The following is a 25,272-nucleotide window of genomic DNA, read 5'->3' on the forward strand; positions in this document are numbered from 1 at the left end:
CATTTATTGACCACAGTTCCTGCTGTGGAAATGCCACACCAGAAAAAATAGCATTTTCTACTGGTTGTCCACCTATCCTCCTCCTCGTGGGCACCATCCCAGCACCAGAGCTCCAGTCTTCAACACCAGGGAGAAGATACAGGGCACCAACAGAACCAGAAGAGGCAGGAGGGTGAGTGCATTAAGAGAGGCACCAGAGGCGACAGAGACAGGGGCACCACGCGAGGCATCTGTTCGTCTCTATCCCTTTAAGCATGGGCGAGGACAAGGGCCACATGATCTGACACCCGGGACTGCGGTACAGGAGCCTTTCAATGCAGAAGGCAAGATCCTGCTTCAAAAATCTATCACGGGGAGCAGAGGGCTGCACTGGCCTCCCAAAGCAGAAAGGGAAACAGCCTGGTCCGTGCTGCAGGAATGGAGGGGGGAGCAGCTGAATTAAAACTAACCCCACTAATGATGAGCTCACACCGTGTTCTTGGTCAGAAGCTGGCTCTGCTCCTGCCGCAGAGGAGATCTCCACCAGCCAGCAATTTGCTCTCCTCCAGCTGGAGTCAGTTCAAGAAAAACACAATTGAAAAGGTTTGAAAAGCTGAACCATGTCCCAGGAAGAGGCAAGTGCTCGCTCAGCGGCAGTTACACAAGCGCACGCACACCCGTTTGCTTCTGCAGCAGCTGCTCCCTGCAGCCGTCTGGCTGGTGGCAGCGCAGTTACCTACGTGACCTGTCTGTGGCCACCACCCTGCAGCGAGGGAGGCAAGAGAGGCTGCTTCTGCTTCACCCGCTTCTGCTTCACACTCCCTCAAGGGGAGGGTTCCTGGCACAACATCAGAGCCCAAACCTGCCTCCCAGGCCAAGGTGTGTCTGTCATGGGCAAGTCATACCGGTGTTCCTGCCGTAACTTCATGAAATAGGCTTCAAAAAACCAAACACGCCTCTATGCAACACATTATGATTTTGTGAAGTAAAACTTATCATTTTAACATAGCACACATTTATCGGGTTAGAAGGAAGGTGTTTCACTGCTAATTTCCCTTAGCTTGCGTGTTACCAAGTTCTCCACAACACACAGCTTTTGCACTGCATGACCAGCGTAACTCTGCAGCCTCTGGATGAACTCCTGTGAACTGACCTTCGGGACAAGCTGCTTTTAATACTCCTGACCCATCCCTTTTGCTCAGCCACCCTTCTAAGCAGGAAGCTACTTGTTTTACCTATCACAGGCATTTCGTAAGTTAAATTTTATGGATGTACAACTAAGGCCAGACTATGAATCTACGAAGTCTGCGCCTTACACACTGCATGACATCCCTCAAGTTACTTCACCTCTCACCTTGTTTCTGCTGGCAGGCTCTTCTGTGTTTCAGCAGCCACTAAAGCCAGCAACCAGAGGGGGAAGCAAAAAAAAAAAAAAAAAAAAAAAAAAAAAGAAAAAAAAAAAAAAATAAAAAAAAAGAGAGAGAGTAAAAAGGGCAAACAAGCACCACTGCAAAACTGCTCACACTGACTTCGCCGGACATGGGAGACCACCTCTGAAAGCACTGGATTCTACACAACAGGTAAAATTCAACTGGTGCTGCTCACAGAAGGGCTAACGAGAAAGGTCACTGGCAGCCCAAAAATCTTTGGGGCAAGTATTTCTGAAGGGTCGCTGAATACATGCCTATAAAAACCACCAGCACAGATAAGCGTCCATCGCACAACGCACTGCCACCACCAAAACCAGAGACAAGTTTCTCTGCCAGCTGATCCTCGGGGCATCCCACAGGTAGGGTGTGATGTAACATTCACTTCTGGTCCTGGAACATGATACACAAAACACACATTTCTTATTTACATTCACTTCTCAATTTTTATTCTATTTCTCGCATGGTCTTCAAATACAGTTTTACAGGTCGTTTTTTTCTGCTACGATACTGTTGATCTAAAAACAGATTAATGAAAGTGGCATTCCAACCTTAATGAAAATTCATAACCATGAAAGATATGTCAACATATCACTTTACAATCCTAGAATGATGGTATTGGCCTGACATTCCATAGGCTTATACAATTAACTTCTATAATAATAACAAAGTCATAGGAAGAGAAAATGTGGCAACTCCTTAAAAGCCAAGAAATAAGGCCACAAGCATCCTATGCTGTAACGTTACGCATCCAGATAAAATAAGTTGACTCTGGTATCCATGAAGAAACAAAACTCTCTCACCTGAAAAACCAAGGTATCAGCTACTCAACATGCACTCAAAGCTGTATAAAAACTAGTGGCATTCAGCTCTGACTTACATGAAATCCCATAGCACAACCCCGTACCGCTCCCTAAAAATGAAATGAACTTGTTTCAACTTAAATACTTCACTACCGCATTAGAAAATTGTTCACATTCTGCAAAGGAAAAAAAAAACCAAAAAAAACATCCTGCATGTGACTGCACCAGAAGGCCAAACACAGCATCTCCTTACAGGTCGCAGACAACATTACTGCAGTCTTAATGCCATCCATTACAGGTTGCCTAACTTCTATGCAGCTGGAGGCTTGTAAAAGGAACTGAATTTCCCTTGCACATCACTGAAAAAAACCCCAGGAAAAGTAAAAAGGAAGATAAAGACAGCTGATGGCAGCAGGTGAAAGAAGCAAGGTATTGCGAGGTGTTTACCATTGGCCAATTATGTGTCTGGGACACTGGGACTTCTGTGAAATACCAATTTCATAAATGATGCAACTACCTCACTACCAGATCCCATACCATGCTGATTCCATCCCATAGCCAAACACGTCAGACCTGGGTAAAAACATTAAACTCTTGGAACATTTAAAAGTAGATAACCATTTAAATAAAGTGTAAAAATGTGCTTATTGTGGCATTTCTTATAGAAAAGTTATTTGATACAAATGTGCAGGACTTGAAGACCCTGATTTAATCAAACTAGTACAGACAGGCTTTGAAACATGGTGACTGTTCCAAGGACAAGTCCCAGCTGTGGGCCAGCTCTCTCCCTCTCACCATCTTTCATCCACAGTCCTGTGCGAATGTTACCAAAATTAATGGGAAAAGACTGTGAATTGCTGTTTCAGTCCCAGGAGGATGATGATAACCTCAAGCAGTGACAGACTGCTGTTGGAAGGAAGGATCATTTGGGATCCGCTCCCCTTACCCAAGATGATCAGTTTCTTGCCCTGGATACGAGGCACAATAAGAAAGGCCGGTGCTGAGGACAGATTTGTTCTCCACTGTGGTTTTAGGTTATTCAAAAGTGCCATGTTGGACCTATACCATTTCACTTTTCAAAAGAAAGTTACAAAACCTGGTAAACAAAAAATTAGTCAGCATACAGCTAAGTTTATATACACTGAAATTTACAAGTTTGTCATTAAGTGACTTCTGCCACAGATCACTGCACGTTTGTCCCTAACAAAGCACAAAGCTTGAACCAATGGTCATTAGAAGTGACAACGGGTCACTGCTTTACCAACAAGCATAAAGATAGTAAAAAATAGAACTGTAGCTACTTATCTTTAAATTTGCTGATTGACACAAGCAATCCCTCCCATTTCTGCAACTTCCAGTTGCACATCCTGCTCTAGGACAGAGAAAGAAATCTGCATCTTTAGAGATACTTCTGCCAGAGACCACTTTTCTGTTGACACATGAATGCAGAGAACTGTCATCAACCACAGCACCGATTGAGAGGGATTCTTCTGAGAAACTATAGCCCATGCAAGATTCCTTGGCACTTCACACAGGACCAGGAGAGGACAAGGTTTCTCTTTGTTAAAACAGTGTTTTCAGCAGCATTATCCTCTTCCAACAAATTACAGTCTGAATGTGTGATGGGTGATTTTCGCATAGCCCTTTCTACCAAGCTGGCTTATTGCTGGCTTTGTGCAGCTAGACCATATGAAGATCCCCACCACTACCTGCCCAGCTGTTAAGGGACTACAGTACTGGAACAGTTTGCTGTCAAGCACTTCACAGGCTTCTTCCAAGGATAACAACATCCTTTGGAAATCCTTCCATTTTAGCAATTTCAAAACAACCCAGTTTGCTGTAAAATTCCAGGATTCTTTTATCATCTGGTCTCACTTCACAAAAAGCCCCACGGGAGCCTAAAGAAGAAAGAAAGAAACAAAACATTGTAGGAGCAGAGTTACTGTAAAAAGCACAGACATCAAATATTGCTAGAGTTCCCACCTATTTTAACATTTAAACACAATGAAGTCACTGATCGAATTCCATATGGAGCTAAGTGCCCAAAAGCCATCAGATTTATTGCCACATAGCTGACCATCCCCTAAAGTGGTTGCACATTGCAGATGTCTTCTCAGTCTGAACAAACCCTCTACACACCTTTTTTTTTCTCCACATAAAAGCACCCTGAAAGTCTGATGTCAGCTCAGAAAATAGCACTAGAAGAGAGCATTAAATTGTGCAAAGGAACTCTGAACCTCAGGCGCACTGTAAGGCAGACAGCCAAGTACTTCTTTTCATTGAAGGTGTTGGTAACTACTCACCAGTGCACATTGCCACACACAAGAAAAAGCATCATTATCAATGCCAGCAGGGGAAATATAAACATTTGTGCATTGTTCAAGATGTAAAAATGTGTGCTCTCATTGCTAAACTACTCCCTCAGGTCTTCCTGTTTTCTGATTTCCAGGATAATGGCTAAAGTGAGAAGCCACCTTTTACCACAGGCAGCAGCCAAAGTTTGCTATCCAAAGCTTTTATAACTATTTACCTAAATCTAGAGTGCCAACTATGACAAGAATCAAATACCTCAGGCTGACAGGCAAGTGTAGTATGTTACCATAACCATCTCAAGTTTGCCTTGCACCATAGTCAGGAAAAGAGGCATTTTGAGTGCAAGAAGCTTACCATTAGCCTTTAGAGAAGAGAGCAAGCAGGCCATCATGCTTTTGGCCACGCTCGGATCTGTCACTTTTTTGTGGATATCAATCTTTATCAATGATGGGAAGTTGGCAAGGAACGATTCTGGCAATACTTCTTGCTCTTCATGGAAGCTTAGCATTATTTTCTGAAAAGAATATGGGAAACAGACATCTAATCATTATCTAGCTTTCAATTTTCATTCACCTTTGTTAAGGGAGGATAATTGGCTCACAGAGTATACCTCCAAATCAGTATGCTTTCAACTACACCTCTGATGGCTACTTTGTCCCTTACCCACTGAATTGCTCTCTGTACTCCAGACAAAAAGGCAGGCTAGGCTACAGGAGATTCTCACACTTCAAGTGACCACACTTCAAGAGAGAAAAACCTTAAGCCAATCCATAACCAACAGTTTGTGTGCAGATATTCCTTTTCTTTACATTTTACAAGGACAGTTTTAGCTCTAAGTGTCCTAACCTTCCACATGTATTCTTTGGTCCACAGAAGCCTGGAAACATCTCTCAGGTCCATGCAATTATCTTAGACTACTTGCCCCAACAAAGACAGATTTGTCTTTAGCTTGAAACAAGCCTTGTTGATCACTGAATGATGTTGTTGATCACTAAAGACTACTGCAATCACCCAGGAAGGTCTTTGGGAATGTGACACCAGATGTTAACTTCATGCAATTCATGGGAAGAGATCAATACAGTGAGGTAATGAAGAAGCAGACAAAGCCAAACTGAAAATATACTCAAGTCATTTCCCCTGCTGGTTACTGAACTTTAGAACCTTTAGGGAGCACTGACTCAAGTAAACAAGACACCTAACTTCAATTCTTGTATAACTATTACAACAACCCAAACTAGGACTTCATCACACAAGGAACTTCTCCCCCATCCCCGGTCAAGTTTAAATGCAATCCCCTCAAATCTATAAACTGCCATCTCCCAGACTCTTGCAGGGAGTTTCTGTTCAAAGTTGCTACTTCAAACTGTTAAGCTTCTTCAGGTTCAGAATCACACCTGCTCCTCTGGACTTTCCTTTATTCAACTGTAACAAGTACTACAACCCCATAGAAAGTGTTCAAAGCTAGCCATGATGCCTTCAAGACTGCAGAACTAGCTACACTTCAATAGTGGCAGTGGAGCTATTAAGATACCTTCTAGTCACACCTACCCCAGAACACTAATATTTTCTGCAGGACTGCTGTATTGCCTTTTTTTCTTTTTTTAAATGTACTTAACTTTTCCCCCGTGCCTGTAAGTTGTGGCCATTTTCACAACAGGATGACAAACATTTTATTCAATTTCTAGGAAACTTCACTTGTGGGAAGGCCTGTGCTCTGAGAGCCACGCGCTCCTTTAACATTTTGCCTTAGTCCTAGTCACATACAGCAAGGGCACACTGCTATATATGACATTTTTGCCCTTACAGCTGGGGACTCCCTAGGAGCCCTGCCAGTCTGACACCAAGCTTTATATTCAGACACCTTGTTGGAGAATACTCTCTGTAAACCATTCTTTCCCTCTTGAGAGGGGAAGAAAAAGGCTAAGAAGTGGTGTTTCTGGGCCTGCCTCTACTACAGCTTTGGCCACACCTCTTTCCACATGCAGGTATGGATCAGCACCTCTTAGTATTAAACACATTTATCTCCTTGACAAGAACGCATGAGCTAGAATTTTTCATTATTTCTGACAGTTCAGTGACACAGTTTTTCTAATTTCTTCCACAAACAATTCAAGACACTGATTTTTAGCACTTGCCAAAGGTGAGATGTCATTTTGCACCATTTACAGCTGTCATACTCCATAAATAGCTCACAGATTTAAAAATCAAAACCAAGTGCTCTTTAATTTGTTTTCCATACTTAAACTGATGTGACTATCAGGGGTTAGCGTTACCTGCAGCATGGGGAAACTAGCAACTCGTTTTGCAGGAGAACAGAGCAGAAGCAATCCTTTTTTTCAAAACATAGTTTTCTCTAGATTAAGATGGCTTACATTTACTGCACTGATTACTACTAAGTACACCTCAGGGTGTATCACAGCACAGCTGTATCTGACTGGCAGTGAGTAATTTTACTGTCACCTTCTAAGATGTCAGATACCACACTCATCAAAGACTTCAGAAAGATCTGAAAACTGAATTACACATAAGCTTAAAATGCAAAATGTAAACAAGACCTGCTTTGGAAAGAGAGATCAACATAGAGCTCTGGTCTTGTGGGTTATACCAACCTCTGCCTCAGACAGTTCCTTGTCACTATTTGGTTTAGTATATTTTTCTTGCATGAAAGGGATCCAAGACATTTTGCATTTTTTAATGAAAGGAGTCACGTCAACTGTTCCCAAAGCATAGCCACATATGCCATCCTCATCTTCTAAGACGAAGCAGTAATCCAGGCTGAGGGTGAGCAGACCTCCTACTAACCTGCAGAAAGAAGTTTTCAAATTCAGTCAAAAGGTCACTTGCAAAAGTATGCTCTTCAGCTGGTCTGGAGGAGACTCTAGGGTCAACCAAAGAAGCAACAGAGTCCTCCAGTCACAGAATAAGTTCCTACAAAGCATTAACTGTCAAAGCTTATCAGCTGTCAAAACCCAGCTATGAGGAACATCTGCACCTCAGGATCTCTCAATTTAATTCCATACACACTGCTTTTCTGACTCAGAGAGACAAACTTCCTTCAACTTTTGCCCTCAGTTTCTCTGTTGCCATTACCTCCTTGTTCTTCCACCTTCTCTTTTGGGTATTTTTACACATCTTTTCTCAACTACCTTCCTGCCACTCACAGAGCAGCTGCTTTAAAAAGTTCTATCAAAATTAAACACTTGAGAAAAAAACAAAAATACTCAAAGTAGGTCATTTTACAGCTCAGATTTAATGCCCCCCCACACACCTTTTTTAAACTTCATCTCACTTATCATTCCTTATGTTTTTTAAAAGTTGGTACAGGTGATCAATAACGCGTATTTCAGAAAAAATTCAAGGCAATGGGCTAGGAGACTGGTCCTCAAAAAAATTTCAATTATCTGAAGAACTACAGTAGGTTGGAAAAAAAAATACCAGAAGGTAACTACAGGCTATGGACACTCTTATGATAGGCTTTCACAAAACATGAAATAATAGGCTACTATGATGCATAGGTTTCATAATACAGAGGTTTCAGCTGGGTCTTTTTTTTCCTAACAGCTCACAACAAGTGACCAGAGCATAAACTGAGACATAACTGTTAATGGTATCTTTAAGAAACTAAAACCCCAATTTCCGGAGGCCTGCAGAAGGCAGGTTTTTAAATTTTTATTTAATCAAATGCTCTCTGTATTCTTCCCATACACACTTTTAAGAATTCAAATTAAATACAGTGTCAGGACTTCATCCTTCAGAACCACCTCTGTAGGTCATTCATTGCTAATACGTACTTGTCTCCAATTAAATCTGGTAAGCTATGGAAGGGTTGATCAGCTCCATCAGCATACATTTCTCTGCAGATCTTATATACAGATGCCTAAGAGGAGAGAAAAGATGATTTCAAGTCATTAGTCACATTAAAAAGCTAACAACTTTGTTTTAGAGAGAGTTCATCAACAGCTCTACTGTAAACTAGTACTGACAGGCATTTAAGTTACACAGAAGAGCACCCATCCATGAGAAAGGATCCATCTCTCTCTCCTACCCAAAAGTAACTCTTAAAGTTGCCCATCAAAAACACTGTGGTTAAGTTGAATGGCTGGGAAAGAAAGCCTGGATGTCAACATCCTGCACATTGTAACAGCACAAGATTAACCCTGAGGGGTAAGTTACCCAACACTCAGTGAAGATCAACACCCTCGCTACAAAGTCCCTTTCCAAAACATCAAATTTCCAAGCGCAATAATTTAACCACTGTGAAGGTCAGACACACCCCGACTTTCTGCATGTTAAAAACTTTCAGCTGCATCTCCTTAAAGAGTAAAGGTGTATCAGTCACACTTTAAATAAGAAACTTTACACTTTTCAACAAAAAGGCTTTACATTTGATATGTCCCCAGCCTCCTTTCAGAAAAAGGAAACTCCTCAGCAGAAGAAATATTCTTTATGACTGGATGTTTAGCTGCATCACCAATTGTTTAGATGGCTTAGAAATATCAATTCCACTGCCTACAAAAGTACAAACCAGCTTAGGTACAGTCCTGCACTGAGGTATGGAAAAGGCTGCTTTACTGCTCATGAGAATGGCACAGGATAGAGCTGGCCTAAAATAGGAGGTAAGGACACGTCCTCATGTGCTAGCCCTGTCTGTCTGATTGGCTTCAAAGTCAGGGCTCATTTGAGCTGCCGCAAACTCAACCTAGATACTTATGTTTCAAAGGAAACATCTCATTGTAGATTCAAATGCAAAAGTTCAGGCCACATTAAACCTTACATTGTTTAAACTGCATCCATAAAGAGTGTTAACTGTTGGCTGATACATCAGTTTCAAGTATTCTTCTTCCTATGCTAATAGGAATGAAACTACACTTACAGACCTGTTCAGCAGAAAAAAACCTCCTAATCAATAATGATTAATGCAAAACTCCCACCTTCAAAGTATCAAACACTCCAAAGTAGATTTGACAACACTTATTACAAAATCAGACCAAAAAGTTTACAACTGTAACTAAAATAAAAATGGCTGAAGTATCATTACATTTTTCAGCTACATTTTGAGACACAATATCAACATTCTGCCTATACAGCTGAGAATACAGCAATTACCACAATAATTAACACACTCACCCCTGAGGTTAATGCATCGCATGTGTCCTCACTGCAGGAATTCCTCTACCACCCACAAACAACCTGCCCATCAGAAACAGGGAAGGCACTCACAGGTTTAAAAGGTGGTAGGGGTGGGACACTGGGAATCAAGATGTTTTGCCTATGGTTCAACATAGGCAAAACCACAGGCAAGCAACTCAACCTTAGTTTTCTTGTGAGCTTGCATTTGTGCCTTGTGCAAGATACCGGGACATCGTTTCATTAGGGAATGAAGGGACTTGGCAGTAACCAATGTTCCCCCAAAAGGAAATGCATCACTAACAACAACAGTGACAAGTGTCAAAAGCAGTTACCTCATCTTTAGGAAAGTAGGGTCGTATGGTGTACACTTTGGAAGTGGGTGTTAATGGAGGTGGTTGAAAAAAGAGGTCATTTGCCCCATCAATAGGCAGTAAACGCTGTGAAAACAAAATACTCAATATGACCGTATGCACAACAAAACCCATCACTCTTGGGTGTGCACTGCAGACTCCCAAATTAACATTTGCTACTTGCAGGCACCCCAGAAGAAGGTGGGGTTGGTATGCTTTACAAATGCAAAGACCTTATTTGAATAGAAAATATCCAATTGGTGTTTTAAAATATGCAGTTGAAACAGCACATTAAGAGTCTGTTAATCTTATCTGCTTTAAAATACTTTTTACCAATCGTATCTACACTGTCTCTGTACAAGAACATAGAATGTCAGGAGGAAAGGTTTGGTCTGAAGAGGGTTAACTGGCCAGAGGAGACGCTTTATCCCAAAAGCAATGCGCTGATTCAATTTGCTGCGCGCAGAGCACCTGTGAGGGGGGAAAAGTATAGCGCCTGAAAAATCCATGAACAAATCTGAACGCGGCACAAACAGAGATTTAAGAGTATTTGCCAATTGAAATCTTTGCAACAAAGCACGTTACAGTTTTATTTAGAGAGGAACCAAAATTTGGATGACTATCCCTTTTGCTCATGGAATTCCCATCGGCAGACAAGCATGCGCGCATTGTGCAATTGCGGGCGCAGATAAAAATGCTGTGCGACCTGCAAAGAAACAATGTGAAATGTACAACTAAAGCCGCTGCGCTTCGCATGCGCGTGGGACAGGCAGCATCTCCTTGAGAAATTACTGTAGAAAGGGGAGGAAAATTATTTTAAACCAAGCTGTAAGGCTAATGGGCTTTGGACCAGAAAGCCTTCGGCAGACCAATCCTTCCAGACCTCTGATGTGCAACAAAAGGTTTCTTATAAAACAAAGAAAATGTCATTCAGTTGTGAAGTCATATTGATACCTGGAACTCTCCTGCTAGACCACCTCTAAAGGCCCAGGGTTCTTGGTCTCCACTTAAGAACTGTGCTGAAGATTGACTACGACACCCTGTTGAGATCAGATCCAAGCGGAGAACGTTACGAGAAGGGGGATTTCCTGGGTGTCTAACATGTCCAAAAAGCTAATACACACTTGTGGAAAAAACTCTCTAACTGACCTAGAATCCAGGGCTCGGGGGGAGGCTGTAATAATGTATGATTTATAAAGATTTTGTGCTTGCACACTAATTGCAGTATTCCAAGTTTTTCATTACCTGTAACAGACTAGTCTACAGGTGAGGCGATTCAGCTAACACACCTCATTAGAGACCAGGAGGCACAAGGACGCTGCCACACACAATTACGTCAGCTTCCCAGACATTTTGTACATCTTTTTTTTTTTGTATATTTGTGGCAGAAACATCCATTTCATCTTCAAAAAGATGACATCTTGGAAGCTACTGTGGCTCAATAGCTACTATTGTAAATTTCAGATCAAACACCATTATCACAGCCCCTTGGAAAAAGATGGACCTTTCTGAAGTCACATTTTAGTAATGATTGTTTCTAATCTTGTCAGAAAACTAGGACTGGTGATATATGCAAACGGTCTGGAACAGTTCAGGCAGCCAGGACAGTTGTATGAAACAGTATTCTTGCAAGAGACTATGCAGATTTACATAATCCAGGCCATACCTTCACAATGCTGCTGGCATGTTAAAAAGCTAAGCAGTGTTATCTGGAGTTAACTCACAATTTAACTAGTATAACCTGCTGGCCACAGATAATACTAGCTTTGCTCTTTATCATCTTCATATTTTTCCTCCTCAAGCTTCTTAGATGCACCAGGGTCCCTGCTGATCAACCAGCCACAGCAGGCCCACTGAACTGCTCAGCTTTAGTTTACACTTGCAAAATTCCATTAGCTCTCCAAGTTTTAATACTGTTCTGCCAGCAAGGCAGTACAGCCTTCAACAACTAACTTAAATTACATCTCGAGAGAGAGAAGAGAAGAAAAAAAAAAGCAGCACGGTATCTGGAGGGGAGATATCAATTACCTGCCTAGTTTTCTGACAAGATGAGCAGCGCAAATACTCTTTTTCCTTTTGTGGACAGCAATCTACCTCCTGTTCAAGTAACAGTCTCAGATCAGTACAGACAAGTATGTTGTGCTAGTCAGAGAGTCCCAAAGCGTGCCAAGTTTCACATTTATAAGTGTTTAGCAATATATGGTAAATACAAACTGTCCTGAGTACGGTAAATTTCAGAAACAATCCAAGCATCAGAATTTGAATTGAATTCTCCCATATTTGAGAATTCTCACATAAAAAGATACCCTTCACAAGGAGGTTTAGTCAATAACTTGGAAGACAGTATCTGTCTGTCCTTTGAGACTACAACTTAACTAGCACTTCCAATTATTACAGTAAAGAGCTGTATGAATGAAGAGCTGTATAAATGAAAAACATAGTTAATGCCTCAGTCGCTGCGCAAATGTGACTTCAGTTCATGCCTATTGCACATCTAATCTATCTGAGTTGCCTCACAGACAAAACCTTTCCATTTTAATTAATTAATGACGACGCGCTGTGAACATCTGGCGCTGTCCATCCAATAGCAGTAGAAACTTGTGCTGAGGATTCTCCCATCTGTACACAATGGGGAAGAAGACAATAGAAGTCATTAGTAATCCATAGTACTGTACAGCCACACTAATTTAAGGGACTGAATGCTAGCTGGACTTCGGAGCAGAGGTGAAGAAAGTGAATGTTCAGTGGACCACTGAGCACACCATTGTGAAAACTAATTTGTTTGGATTTGTAACGTACTTAGCTTTATATAATGATATATGTTATCAGAGACCTTTGCTCTATATATATTTACATGAGTGGTAAAATGCAAGCTTCCTCTCTCACAAAAGCACTGTTAGCATAAAAGTATTAAACTGTCGAAAACTCTTAAAATTAATTTTTTAACTACCTAATACCAGTTTGAGTACTAGAACAGAACAGTGCCAAAGTTAACAGAGCTAGTATTTACAGAGTTGGCTTCTAATGTGAACTATTCCAGATGTTTGATGCATTTAAAGACTTGAACCCAATCTTACAGGGACATTGAAAACTGAAGACAATTTCAGCTGAAATCAGTAGGTAGTCCAATAATTCTGAAATGCAGTCTTAAATTGGGCCCTCAATGCTCAGAGATTACAAGAATCACTGTTCTCTTTAGAGACCTTTGGACTGAAGTTTTAAACAGATTTAAGTTATCAATAAGGGAGAATTCTTTCTAGCTAAAGGTCAACATACAGCAAGAACAGTAAAGTTGGGGGAGTTGTTCACACTGGTCTTGAAAATGCATGAACTAAACCTTTAAACAGCATTAGACAGAGATGTTAACATACTACAGTGCTGCCAAGTTTTCCTCCCAAGCTAGTTTTCTTCTCTGTACTTTCCAGAAGGCAGTCTTAAAAGCTCTTCTTCATCAGTCATTCATGTAGGGATCAGATATTTATTAAGCAAAAAACACAGGAAGCTGTTGAGCACAGACTGACTTGTTGACTTATCAGGTCTTCTCTGTCTCTGCTTAAATATGCCAGTGTTTAAGAGTATCATTTAAAGACAATCCAAACACCAGGACTAGACCAAGGCTGTGTAATGGTTAGCCACTGTGAGATTTGTGACAGCTACAAAAAGTGTGACGTGAGACCATCAGCTTTGCTGCCTGCTGTGTATGTCAAGCAAGTCTACAGCATATTCCTTACAGCTGGATTGAAACCTGAAAGTGAAATGAGGTCACTAGAATTACCCAGGCCATGCTGGTGCTATCTGCCAACTTAGGATCCCCCAAAAATCTTTCATGAAAAAAAAAAAACAAAAACAAAAACCAAAAACTCACACATTAAAAAGAAAAAAAAAAAACAAAAAACAACAAACCAACCGTTTCAAGATCCGTTTAAGTCTCAGACTAAATCTGTCCAAGAGAGCTCCACAATTTCCACCCATTACAAAAAAAAAAAAAGGAGAATAATTTAAAAAATATTTTTAAAAAAATCAACAATTTGGAAAGTGTTTAAAGGAAATTCTTGTGCACCAGAATAGCCTTATGCTAAAGCTCGCATGCGCACAGGGCTGGGAGGATCGCCTTCCTCTTGGCCAGGCCCACTGAAAGGTCACTTCTGCAATTGTTCTGTTGAAGACAGCAATAATGTTATCAAGACAGAGCAAGCAGCAGATGGCTGATGTGGTCACATTTCGTAGTGTCATTTCCAATCGTACACCAGGGTATCCAAGGAGTTACATGGCATAGTCCAGTGTGCATTCAGTCAAGAGTAAGTTAAAGTCAACACTTACGTGTCAGCTGAGATTGAAGTTTCATTAGCCCAAGAAGAAAATCAAGGTCTCCAATCTTAAGCATCCAGCAGACTTCACTTACAATACCAAAGCAAATTCACAGCAAGCACTGCTCCAAATAGCGAGACAGGAAAACCTTTACAACAGGGTCAAATCAGACCCCATTTCCAAGAAAACACATTTGCCTTATACTTTGTTTTCCCCGTGGGCTAATTAAAAATAAAAATACACTTATCTGGGATTATAATGGCTCCCAATGCACCTACCTAACCATTGCACAAAAGATTTCACCATTGACATAATACTCTTGATATCCCAGACGTAGGAGTACATGTCATAAAGGATTGTCCTGTTGGCACAGTTGGAGAGGCGAGTGAACATCCCCATCACCAAGCTGCACATCTCTTCAAACTTGGCTGCTCGGTTACGCCATTCTTCTATCTACAAATGGAGGAAAAAGATCCACAGGATCAAACACAACCTTCTAGAGAGGAGAGGTACTCTAAATAGGGAGGAACACTATACAGCTCATTACTTCATTTTACCAGTATGGACTACCACACCACACATGACTCACAGGTATTCTCTATGGTTGTGTAGGAGCGAGGCCAGTACCAGGATCACTGGTTAACTGCAGACACCAGACTGCCTTCATAGCTACATGGCACTACAGAGCTTAAAACAGTAGATTCCACTGGAGGAATGAAAGTTACTGTGACCTGCAGTTAATTATGCACTACCCTTCAGCTTTTAGGACGTGGAACACCAATCACTATTATAGGCAACAGATAACATTGCTCAGGATTTTAATTTAAAAGGAGACAAACAAGATTCACACTCACTTTTTCAGCATCCTTTCCTTTGCAATTAACACTGACAACACTGCTATTTGCTCTGAGCCACTGGAATTCTCTCAGCATCTGTGCACCTTTGGGCCCATGTTCATAAGGAAGGTAAAACAAGTCAGCGAGAAGCTGCAAGTCCTCTAAAGTCACTGGCTCTACTGTGTAGAGAGGCTTTTCATTTGGACCAGGAACAAAATGTTCTTTGTTAATTTGCTCATCAGTCTGCATAGGGGCAATGTCACTACCAGAGTCTTCCTGCATAGACATCTCTGGGGACTTTGATTCAGCTATGCTCTCCTTATCGGTATCCATTGGCTTCAACTCCTCTGCCATCTTGGCTTCAGCAATATCTGTCAGTATCTGATTAGCATTCTTGTCTGCATCATCTTGTTTTTCCACCACCATGTCCATTGGTTCCTCATCAGATTGCTTCTTCTCTTCCTCCTTTACCAAGGCCGGTGACTCACTGCTCAGCGCTGTCCCCTGACTCATGATGGGTTCCTGGTAAACTGTGGTAACCACAGTTGCTGCATTTAAAGAGGATGATGCCACCAGAGGCCCTACATCCCCTACAGTAGTTTTAGCACCACTGTGGGCCACTTGCCTACCTGAGAACAAGAAGAAAAAGTTTAGAGTTTTCAGTATCTGCCAACTAATATTCAAATTGGCAACGTCTGCAAATCTGATTCTATTGCCACAGCATTGGATCAGCACAGCTTCCTTTTGGTACTTTGTCTGTTCACTTCTATCACTGTAATTCTAATTACAGACTGTCTTTCACAAGTATCCCCTCCACATAACTAATAAGCGCAGATAGGATAGGGAAAAAGTTAAAAAATTAGTTAATATTTATGTGCTGCCATGAGCATTTCTGACTACGCCATCAGAATAAAAAGCTCTCAAAGTAAAGTTAACTTTTTTCCCTCTGCATCACCTGACTTACTTTTATTTGGGTATAGAGCCCACTTCAAAATAAAAGGACTGATGCTTAAATATTTCAACTGCAAAAATGTCTTTAACCTAGGGAAAATTGAGATATTAAAAACCTGACTGGACACCATCTTGGGCAATCTGCTCGAGCAAGGTGGTTAGACTAGAACATCTCAAGAGGTCCCTTCCAACCTAAACCATTCTGTGAAAATGGAGGAAGATGACACTTTAATTACTACTCCTTACCCAGTGTTTTTGCTGCACCTGAGTTTTACAAAGATTTGAAACCCTACAGCAGTTCAAAAGGGTAAGTGCACCAGAGCAGAGTTGGGAGGAGAAGAGACTCTTCCATTCCTCCACCAGTTATCACAGAAGGGCACTGTGACCACCTCAAACCCACATTTGAGAAAAAGATTTCAGCTCAGATTCCAAGCTCCCACTGCTACAAGAAAGGTGTACAACGCTGGAAGGAACCCAGCTGGTTTCTGTAGACAGAAACTCAGAAAAATAAAGCCATCTTGAAATAAATGGAAGAACTTGGACTCTTCTGGGTTAGAAATAATGCTCACAATAGCCTAACACCCACTTCAGAAAAAGACTGTTTTTCTATTCTCTTAGGTCCAGTGGAAGTCTAGTAACAACTGGGACTAGCAAGATCCAGACTCTTTCCTGTCCTGTATCAGGAGTGCCAAAGGATCATAGGTCGGGGCACTACAGGCACACTGCAGAATGCCAAGCATTCTTCTTTCTTTATTAAGGTTTCCCCAATTAGTAAGGCAGAAAATACTTCCAACTGAAAAGTATACAAATTGCCAGGATCTGTACAACAGCTTTAATCTAAAGGCAAGTACTGAATATTTAACCTCATTTTTCTACCAAGCCCACCCAGAACAATATCAAACCAGACTCACTGCTGTATTGCTGAGGTACCCCAAATTCCTGCAACCATTCTGTTAAGGCCAGCTTCAGGGCCATTTGTGGGCTGTAGAGAACATCCGTTTCAATATCTTCATCACTCCCCTCATTTTCCAATTTAATCTGGATAGAAACTGTACTGTCTTCAGTATCAGCTACAGAGAAAAGTTTTCAAAAGTTACCATGCTAGTATCATTCAAAATTAAAAAAAAGTCACGTTAGACAAGGCATTTAAGAACTCTCTAACAGCCTTATTTCTCCAAGAAGGACAAAGCCCTACATCCTAACTAGATACAATGGAAAACTATGGTCACCATCAATGTCAACACAGAAACAGTATGCAGAAACTAGATATTCTGGCACTCAGAGTTTCTCTTTTGATCTGATCCACTTCTATTCCAATAAAATCAAATGCATGGACACTTATGTTAAATTTGGGCACTAAAAGTGCTGCTGAGAGTGCTTTTTACACAACCACCAGCACATCTTAAGACTTAAGAAATCCTCTGATAGCATGTGCTACAGGTACTTCCCAGGAAGTCAATAAAACAATCTAGATGCTCATTATCTTTCAGGCAACTGCCATTTACTTATAGGACAGAAAATGCTAGGTGATCTAAGAAAGAAAAATTTGGTAAGGAAAGGTTAGTAGCATCATCAAAAAAACCCCAAAACCTCAGTATGATTCATATGCATAGATTCTGACAAACAGTTACGCATACTTACTCATCACCACATCTTTCCTCACTCCATTCATGTTAGACTTGTACCAAGTTGCAAGTGTGTGAATAGCAACATAATTGGCTTCAAATTCGCAGTTTGGATTGGTCAGAACTCCCTTTAGTCGAGGGATGAGCTCAGTTGACCGACCTTTGTAAGGCCCAAGAAAAAGTCTCTTTTGATCATAATCATTAGCATGAATGTTATCCCAGATAACCGGTGCTCTCCTGATGATCTTGGAAACTTCTTCAATGGACTCTACTGGAATGTCTTTGGATACAACTTTTGGACCTAAGAGGGAAACAGGATAATGAAAGAGCTTTGCAAATATTTGAAGATTCAACCCCTAAGTAGCTGGACAGTTTATTTTACTAAATACTTATGAGAAATAATTTTTAACACCAACAGGGAATTTAAAAAAAAAAACAAAAACAACACCACCACCACAAACAAACAAGCAAAAAAACCCACATCAAAAAACCAAACCAACACACCAAACAATTTTTACCTGTCCATAACACCTCAATGCCAGGGAGCAGCTTTTCTCCTACAGTCCGTAAATAGGGTGACTGGGCAACATTTGGATAACAGAAAGTTCCACAGTACTCTGTACAGGAAAAGCAAATGTCACCGTTAGTAGAATGATACACACGTGTGACAACATACCCAACTCTCCCACAAACACACTGAGAGAATACTACACTCAAATATTTTTCTACTATATTTTATTACATTTTTATATTTTATACTATACTCAAATGAATGATACTTAGCATAAAGGGCAGAAAGGAGAGGTAGAGAATTTATACAAAATTGCCTAAATATCAAAATTAAGAATAAAATAATAAAGTCCATAAATAGAAGGGCAAGTTACAGCAGACAACACACAGGAGAACTAGAAACTTTAAGACTGATTATTAAGTGCAAATACCTAAAAATATTAACACTAGAACATGTGTTTCTCTAAATTTAAAGAGGAGGTCTGCAACAGAACCAAACTACTACAGTGTAAGGGGATAAACAAATTAACAGTGATGACAACATTGCCACTGAATTGAATTTTTCTTGCAACAATCCACACCACTGAACACAGTGATTCTCTCTTTCTTATAATATTCTTACAGGTATGAGATGAAGCCTGCCATTTTAAAAAGCAATGACTGGACTCAAATGCAATTTTTTTAATAAATAAAGCAACTCACTGACTAGTAGAAGTGGGTAAGCTGCCTTCTTTGCTTTGCAGTAAGCCTGTCAGAGATGTGTATATTTGGCAAAACCTTTGCATATATATTTGAGTTACCTGAACCTTTCTTTCTAAGTCAGTTTCTTCAAACAACCCCAAAATACACCTTAAAGCAGTGATTAGATATTAAGCCAGTGTTTCAACCTGTAAGGTAACAGGCCGCCTCCTTTTTAAGGCTGAACTAAATGATTCAACTCATTTTACCTGTAGGACAGAAAAGGAATGTGTCTGGTTCTCCTAGATATTGATAAATTTCATTTGTGATCGAGACCTGAGCATGAGCAAAGGAACTGAAAACTTCTTTGTCTGCTGCACACATATTGTGATCGATATCATCAAACAGCAGTGCAAAAGATCTGCAGCCAAACTGGGAAACCTAATACAAGAGACAAGAGAAAAAGGTTTAACTTCTACTTATTTATTTATTATCAAACCGTAGAACTTTTGTAAGGAAAAGCTAAAAGAATGGGGGAGAAGGTAAGGGAGGCAAGACAGACTTTGGTATCTATTCACAATGAATGGCTATCCCTGACCTATTCCTCTGCTTCTCTCAAAGATTAGACCTCTAAAGACACGCAAACCTGTCCAGCCTGAATAATCCAAAGCTGATCTCACTGAGCAGACAGCTGGAAAAAAGCTAACTCTGTAACAGCTTTTGGAGAGGAGAGGAGTCAATTCGAAGAATAAAAAAAGGTATCTGTCAGGTCTGCCTCCGAAGGTGTTTACTGTGGATAAGAGTTCTTGCTTTAGAAACACATCTTCGCTTCAAGGTCCTAAAATACTCTGAAGACAAGCTCCCAAAAGTAGCCTTCAGAATGCAATCAATACAAGGTAATTTAAATAAGGTTATTTAAATCTGGCCACTTCTGCAATACAACCTGAACACACCCACTGGAATTGCTCAGAGGCATCCAAACTAATGTTAGTGTTGAAAACATTAAAGAAGCGAGTGAAAAGCTGCAAGAGTGAGCAGGGTACTGAAGATTTCAAATTAAGAAGCACTGCAACTGTGGTAAGTTCTTCACACTTACCTGGTCCAGCTTGCGTTTCAACGTGGATACCTCTTTAGGATTGGAGAAAGTGATGTCAAGTCCAGGTGAAATTGCATAGATGAACTCTATTTCATGTTCTCGTGCAGCTGATATTAGAGTCATTAGCTGTTCTGGAAATCAAATATTTCAGAAGAATTCAACAATTAAAAAAAAAAGAATCTCAGACATCATTATAAGTAAATTATAAAATGCAAATGCTTCTGCTACCATAATTAAAAAAAAAAAGAAGCTGGAATTTCTTAAAATTAACACAGCAAAGAGAACCAAATTATTTGGAAGAGTTCTCAGAAATTATGCCAAAAGGAATATAACTATCCTTGTACTTTTATTTTCCATATTAGAATTTTTAAGACTTTAAAAATTCTCTTTATCTCAGTGTTGTGAGACAAATGTGGATGTAGTCTGTTTTACAGTATGCACACCAACAGTTCTAGAATTATTACTCATTTTTTCCACTTTTGTCACATATACTAAGAGACAATTCAGTGTAGTAATATCATCCTGCATGACAGTGATTTAAATATTATTCATATGACTGAAGCTCAAGGGACATGAAAAAGGGCTTTTTTAACACCTGCGCAGAAGCAGTTGCTTTAAGAAAGAAACTTCAAATTTAATCTTCCATACAATTAATAGAGAATTATTTTTAGAATATTTAACAATCTTTGTTGTTATTGGCAATTATCTTCCAGTATCCTTTAGATTCTATTTCTGCAGTGATTCAAAGTGGCCCCCAAGAATAATTATTTAATTTCAAGCAAGTATCATTTTTCCCCTCACCCAAGGAAAATTATAATCCCCACAGGCTAATAAAACACTGCAGATCCCATAAATGCCAGAAGTCGATAAAAAGCCTTACACAAGCTTCAACAGGTCTTTAATGTTCTGACTAAATAGTCAGAAGCTGCTTTTCTAACTGGTACTCTCTTTGTTGAGACAAGCACTTAATGAATCACATAAAAGGGCATGCTATTTTCTCATCAATCTTTTTTCTTTTCTGAAGCAAATAATTTCTACTTCAAAATATGGCTCAGATGTTCAAGAGCCAGAAGAATAATCTTGAGCAACCTTTCCCTGGAAAAAATCTTTTTAAGGCAAAGCCTAAAAAGCAGTTTTAGAAATCATCTGTAGAGTTACAGTTAAAATAAGTTAATCCCTGCTTGTACCAAAGCTCCACTAAATACATCTACAGGGTATTAAGAACAGGTTTCTACTCACCTTTGGAAATGGCTACTGTGATTAAACACACACAAACATATGTAGCAATGACCAATTCATTCAAAAGTCTATTTATAGAAGACACAGAAGGGAAATAAAGGCAATTACCTGCTTCCTCCACAGAGTACATTTCTCGCCAGAACATCCTGTGCTTGTAGTCATCCTTTGGAGCATAGAGGTACGTATTTAGTCCCCACTTCTGAAGTCTATAAACATAGGAAAAAAGTCTTCATTGGAAGGAGAGTCTACAAATTCAGGAATTCTGCATCTTACTTGATCTACTTCTAATTCTTTTACTTGATCTCATTTATTTTTTTCTTCATCGAACACTGTGTTATACAATTAAGTCACAACAACTTTAAGTACAATTGATATGGGACAAATTCAATTTATGCAAGATGGAAAGGTGCATATGAGCCCCCAAGAATTAGGGGAGATATTAGGCAAAAAGCACCTCTCGGTTAGAACAATAATTCTTTTCAAGCTTAAGTGGAAGATTATGATTATATTGCGATGGAATGTGCTGCAGTGAGGAGGAAGCATGACTTGCCTTCTAAAAAGTTCTTTCCTCTGCTCCATAACCCAAGGTCTTCCATAAAATCCTGGGGGAAACAAGATTAAAATTATCCAGTTAGATGATTCCTGCGCCATGAAACATTATATTACAATCCACCATTTCCTTCCTCTTCTGCTACATTCATCAAAAAGCTTCCCAAACCAGAAAGGGAAAAAAAAAAATCTAGTTAGACAGCATTAGGAAAGTGTAATAACCTAAACTGATCTAAATTTAAAATGCAATTATAACTTATTTCATTTCTTATGATGTAAGGTCTTATAAATTTGGCCACTGAAGCAATTAATTTTCACAATGCAAAATGTATCCCTGACCATATGCCCTTGACAAGTCAAGTCAGCATTATTATAAGAGCAGACTGAACAGTCATAACCTAATTAAACTATCATTCCAGACACCTACAAAATAGATTTGCTTGTAATGTGAACACTGAAGACACTTGAAAATATTTACTAGCTCAAAAATGCTTAACCAGTCATACAGATTAGAATCCTAAATACACACAGACAGTATATAAATACATCCTGAGATAAATGGTGGGCAATTAAAAAAAAGTGCAAGTGAGTCAACAAAATGCTTTGGATTTCATTCCTCTTACTCAGTTTAATAGGCTCCCTGTCAAAATTAACTTGCAAGTTGATATCTTACAATTCCCACACCCTTACAAACTAAGACTATGTATTTGAATAATCATATAAAAGCATCTACACAAATGATTTTAGAATAGTGTCTATTCAAAGGCATGGAATTTCATGGAAATTGTAACTGCTTCTTGGTTTTAAATCTAATCCTTCCATTCTGGAAACATAATACTTTAAAAAGCGCTCTCAGTCCACTCTTAGTCAAATAAATTCACTTAGACCTATGTGCAAACAGTTCAACCACAAGCGGGCACTTCAAAACAAAGCTTCAGCTTGGCAGTCTGTGCAAAGACCAGAGACTAAAATAACACTGAAATGTAATAAGCTCTTATTTTCAAACAGCACGGCCACTCAGTGATGAATGATGCTCCTAATACACAAAGCTCACAAGTCCCCACAGAACTCCAGTTCAAAAGGTAGACAATATCTTCATTTCCACAGCTATTCACCATTGTAAATCTGCAAATATTTGGTCCCACCGAGGTCAAAAACACCCTCCTATGACCTTTCAAAACTCAAAACTGATGCAACTGAAGCATTTTCCATATCTTAACAAGTATTTCGGTTACCTGTTAAGTGAACACTGCTCTGTAAGAGGCTTAAAGCAGGCTGAAGTTTTAAGTATCAGCCTCTCAAAGAGTGATCTTAGACTAGCTGGCACCACGAAGTGGCAAAGCTGAGTAACTACTACTCCTCCCAAACCGCAAAGTGACAAATTGAGGACAGTTAAACAGAGGGGAAAAAAAACAAAGAGAGGAGTTGCAAGGCATGAAAACCTCGTAGTTTATTTCACCCAGAACAAATTTCTCATTTTCACTGCCATTACCTTAATTCTGACTGATGCTGTCCTGAGGAAGCTCAACGACCCACGAAAGGAATTAATTACTGTGATACCTAATGAATACCACCTATGTCTCGTAACTTGCTCAGAACACTTTTGCTTTATCTGATACTACTAGCCTAAAGCAGAGCAGGGCCTTCTATAAAAACCCCATGAAAATCAGATAACAAAGTCTAATTAAATAAGACTGAAGAGAACACACTAATCCAAAGTGATACTTTTCCATCTGTCACCACATTTCTTAGATTATTAATGTCACCAGCTGATGACAATTCTTGGATCTTTCTGTCCAACTACAAACTGACCTGGTTTTGCATTGCTCCCTCAAGAGTGTGTCTCAGGTTAACACAAAGTCAAGAGATCACGCCAAATACCTCATCCCAGTTACCACACTCTCCATCACTAAAAGCCAGGACATCCTGGAGACAGAGCACCAGAGCTTTGCATCCAGTACTCTCTTAGATGTTAATACTTCTCAAAACAGTGAATTGGTATGTTGTAAGCTTATCACGTTCTTAGAGTGTACACCTAGTATTTTCACCCAGCATTTGGCCAATTTCCCCTCTACCTTTTCTACAAAAGGCCCAAACTCTCCATCTCATTGCTGTAATCTCACCAGACCTCCAGCCTGTGCTAACGGCTGCGCTATGCTTAAGTATTTCTTGACACTGCTCAAATTAATCCGTTTTTCCTCCTTCCCCAGTAACTCTGAAGTCACTAAGGAGACAGATGTTTTCACCCACTACCATTTACCTCATTCACCTGTTTTTCCTCCTTCCCCTGTAATTCACTAGTAATTCCCCTGAAGTCACTAAGGAGAGAGTTGTTTTCACCCACTACCATTTACCTCATTCACCACAACAGGGTTTTTTGTTTGGTTTGGTTTTTTTAACACTCCCATATTCCTTTTTTTCCTGTACACATATTAACGTTTAGACTGGAAACTCCTAACTAGTGTGAGGCTGCTTTTTTGGGCAGAGGCCATTTTCTTGCTTTGTTTTATGTGCGGTACAGTCAAGAACACCTGCACCAAAATACATGCAGAGGAGATCAACAACGTAACCAAGATGACAAGAAAAACAAATATGGTATCCAGAGTGGTTCCGATATAAACTTGAACAGGTGATCCATGGTCCAGGTGTATTGGCAGAAAAATGAGAAAACATCCCGTTACAATCTGTATTTCTGTTCACTGTTATCTGTCTCCAAAGCCTTCAATTTAGCATTTATCTTCACAGAATTGTCTATTAATTAAAACAAACTAAATTAACTAAAACAAAACAAAGATATCCTTCTCTATGCTGACTATATTTAAGCCCTAGTAAGTGCTAAAAAATAAGGGCATTAACTGGGCCTTGTGCACGTCACACAGTGACATTTGCAGGAGCCAAATGGTCTTTTCTTTTCAAGATATGAGCAAAAAGCATTCTGCAAGCAATGCAGATACTGACTTTGATAAACTGCCTGTTTCGCTCTCCATTCCATCTGTTAATCATCTTGTTCTCCCACTGGAGATTCATTACAGGTACAGAAATAACAGCAGTCCACAAGAATTCAGAACAATTCCAAATCAACTATCATGTTGGGGGAAAAAAAAAAACCAAACATTTTTCTTGCTGGCTTTCAACCATCTACCTTAACTGACCTGTCAGAAAAGCAGATAAAATTCTGTTATTACTGAGAAATGTAAAAAGAATCCCTTTATCCTGCAGCTTCTGCAACAATCTAAACCTTTTAATGCTGCAACTACGCTGAAAGACAGAAGAGGACTGTCCTACAGCACAATTAAAATGGTATGCTACATTTAATATTAATTCCAGAATATTAATTAATGGGGAGCATTTAATATTAATTCCAGAACAGGTATCTATGGAATCTGCTATTCCCTACCCAGCAAACTGAATCTGAGCCTCTGGTGCGCAGGAAGAGCACGTACAGCTGGGATAATCGCACGGCAGCTCTGCTCTCTCT

At 39.9% G+C, this 25,272-nt stretch overlaps 1 protein-coding gene across 1 annotated transcript; it reads right to left on the reverse strand.

The window, feature by feature from the left end:
- Window positions 1-3,141: 3,141 nt before the first annotated feature.
- OGA (O-GlcNAcase) lies at window positions 3,142-21,843 on the reverse strand. Its single transcript, XM_010170315.2, has 15 exons — window positions 21,796-21,843; window positions 21,354-21,451; window positions 20,007-20,137; window positions 19,180-19,351; window positions 18,241-18,339; window positions 17,739-18,023; window positions 17,009-17,167; window positions 15,165-15,775; window positions 14,589-14,763; window positions 10,957-11,042; window positions 9,985-10,089; window positions 8,314-8,399; window positions 7,132-7,324; window positions 4,877-5,036; window positions 3,142-4,107 (listed from the first exon to the last, which is right to left on the reverse strand). The coding sequence occupies exons 1-15, from the start codon at window positions 21,822-21,824 to the stop codon at window positions 3,971-3,973; spliced, it is 2,526 nt and encodes an 841-aa protein (XP_010168617.2). The 5' UTR covers window positions 21,825-21,843; the 3' UTR covers window positions 3,142-3,970.
- Window positions 21,844-25,272: the final 3,429 nt, after the last annotated feature.

Source organism: Antrostomus carolinensis, unplaced genomic scaffold (genome assembly GCF_000700745.2).
Source record: "Antrostomus carolinensis isolate BGI_N321 unplaced genomic scaffold, ASM70074v2 scaffold14836, whole genome shotgun sequence".
NCBI classification, from domain to species: Eukaryota; Metazoa; Chordata; class Aves; order Caprimulgiformes; family Caprimulgidae; genus Antrostomus; species Antrostomus carolinensis.

Bases quoted from the DNA above. Each gene is read 5' to 3' on its own strand.
- OGA (XM_010170315.2), bottom strand. From the start codon at position 21,824: ATGGAGCAGAGGAAAGAACTTTTTAGAAG. The intron at 8,400-9,984 runs GTAACTGCTTTT...CTCTCCTCTTAG, and splicing joins CCTACTTTCCTAAAGATGAG to GCATCTGTATATAAGATCTG. The intron at 5,037-7,131 runs GTTGGTATAACC...TATTCTTTTCAG, and splicing joins AGGAACTGTCTGAGGCAGAG to AAAATAATGCTAAGCTTCCA.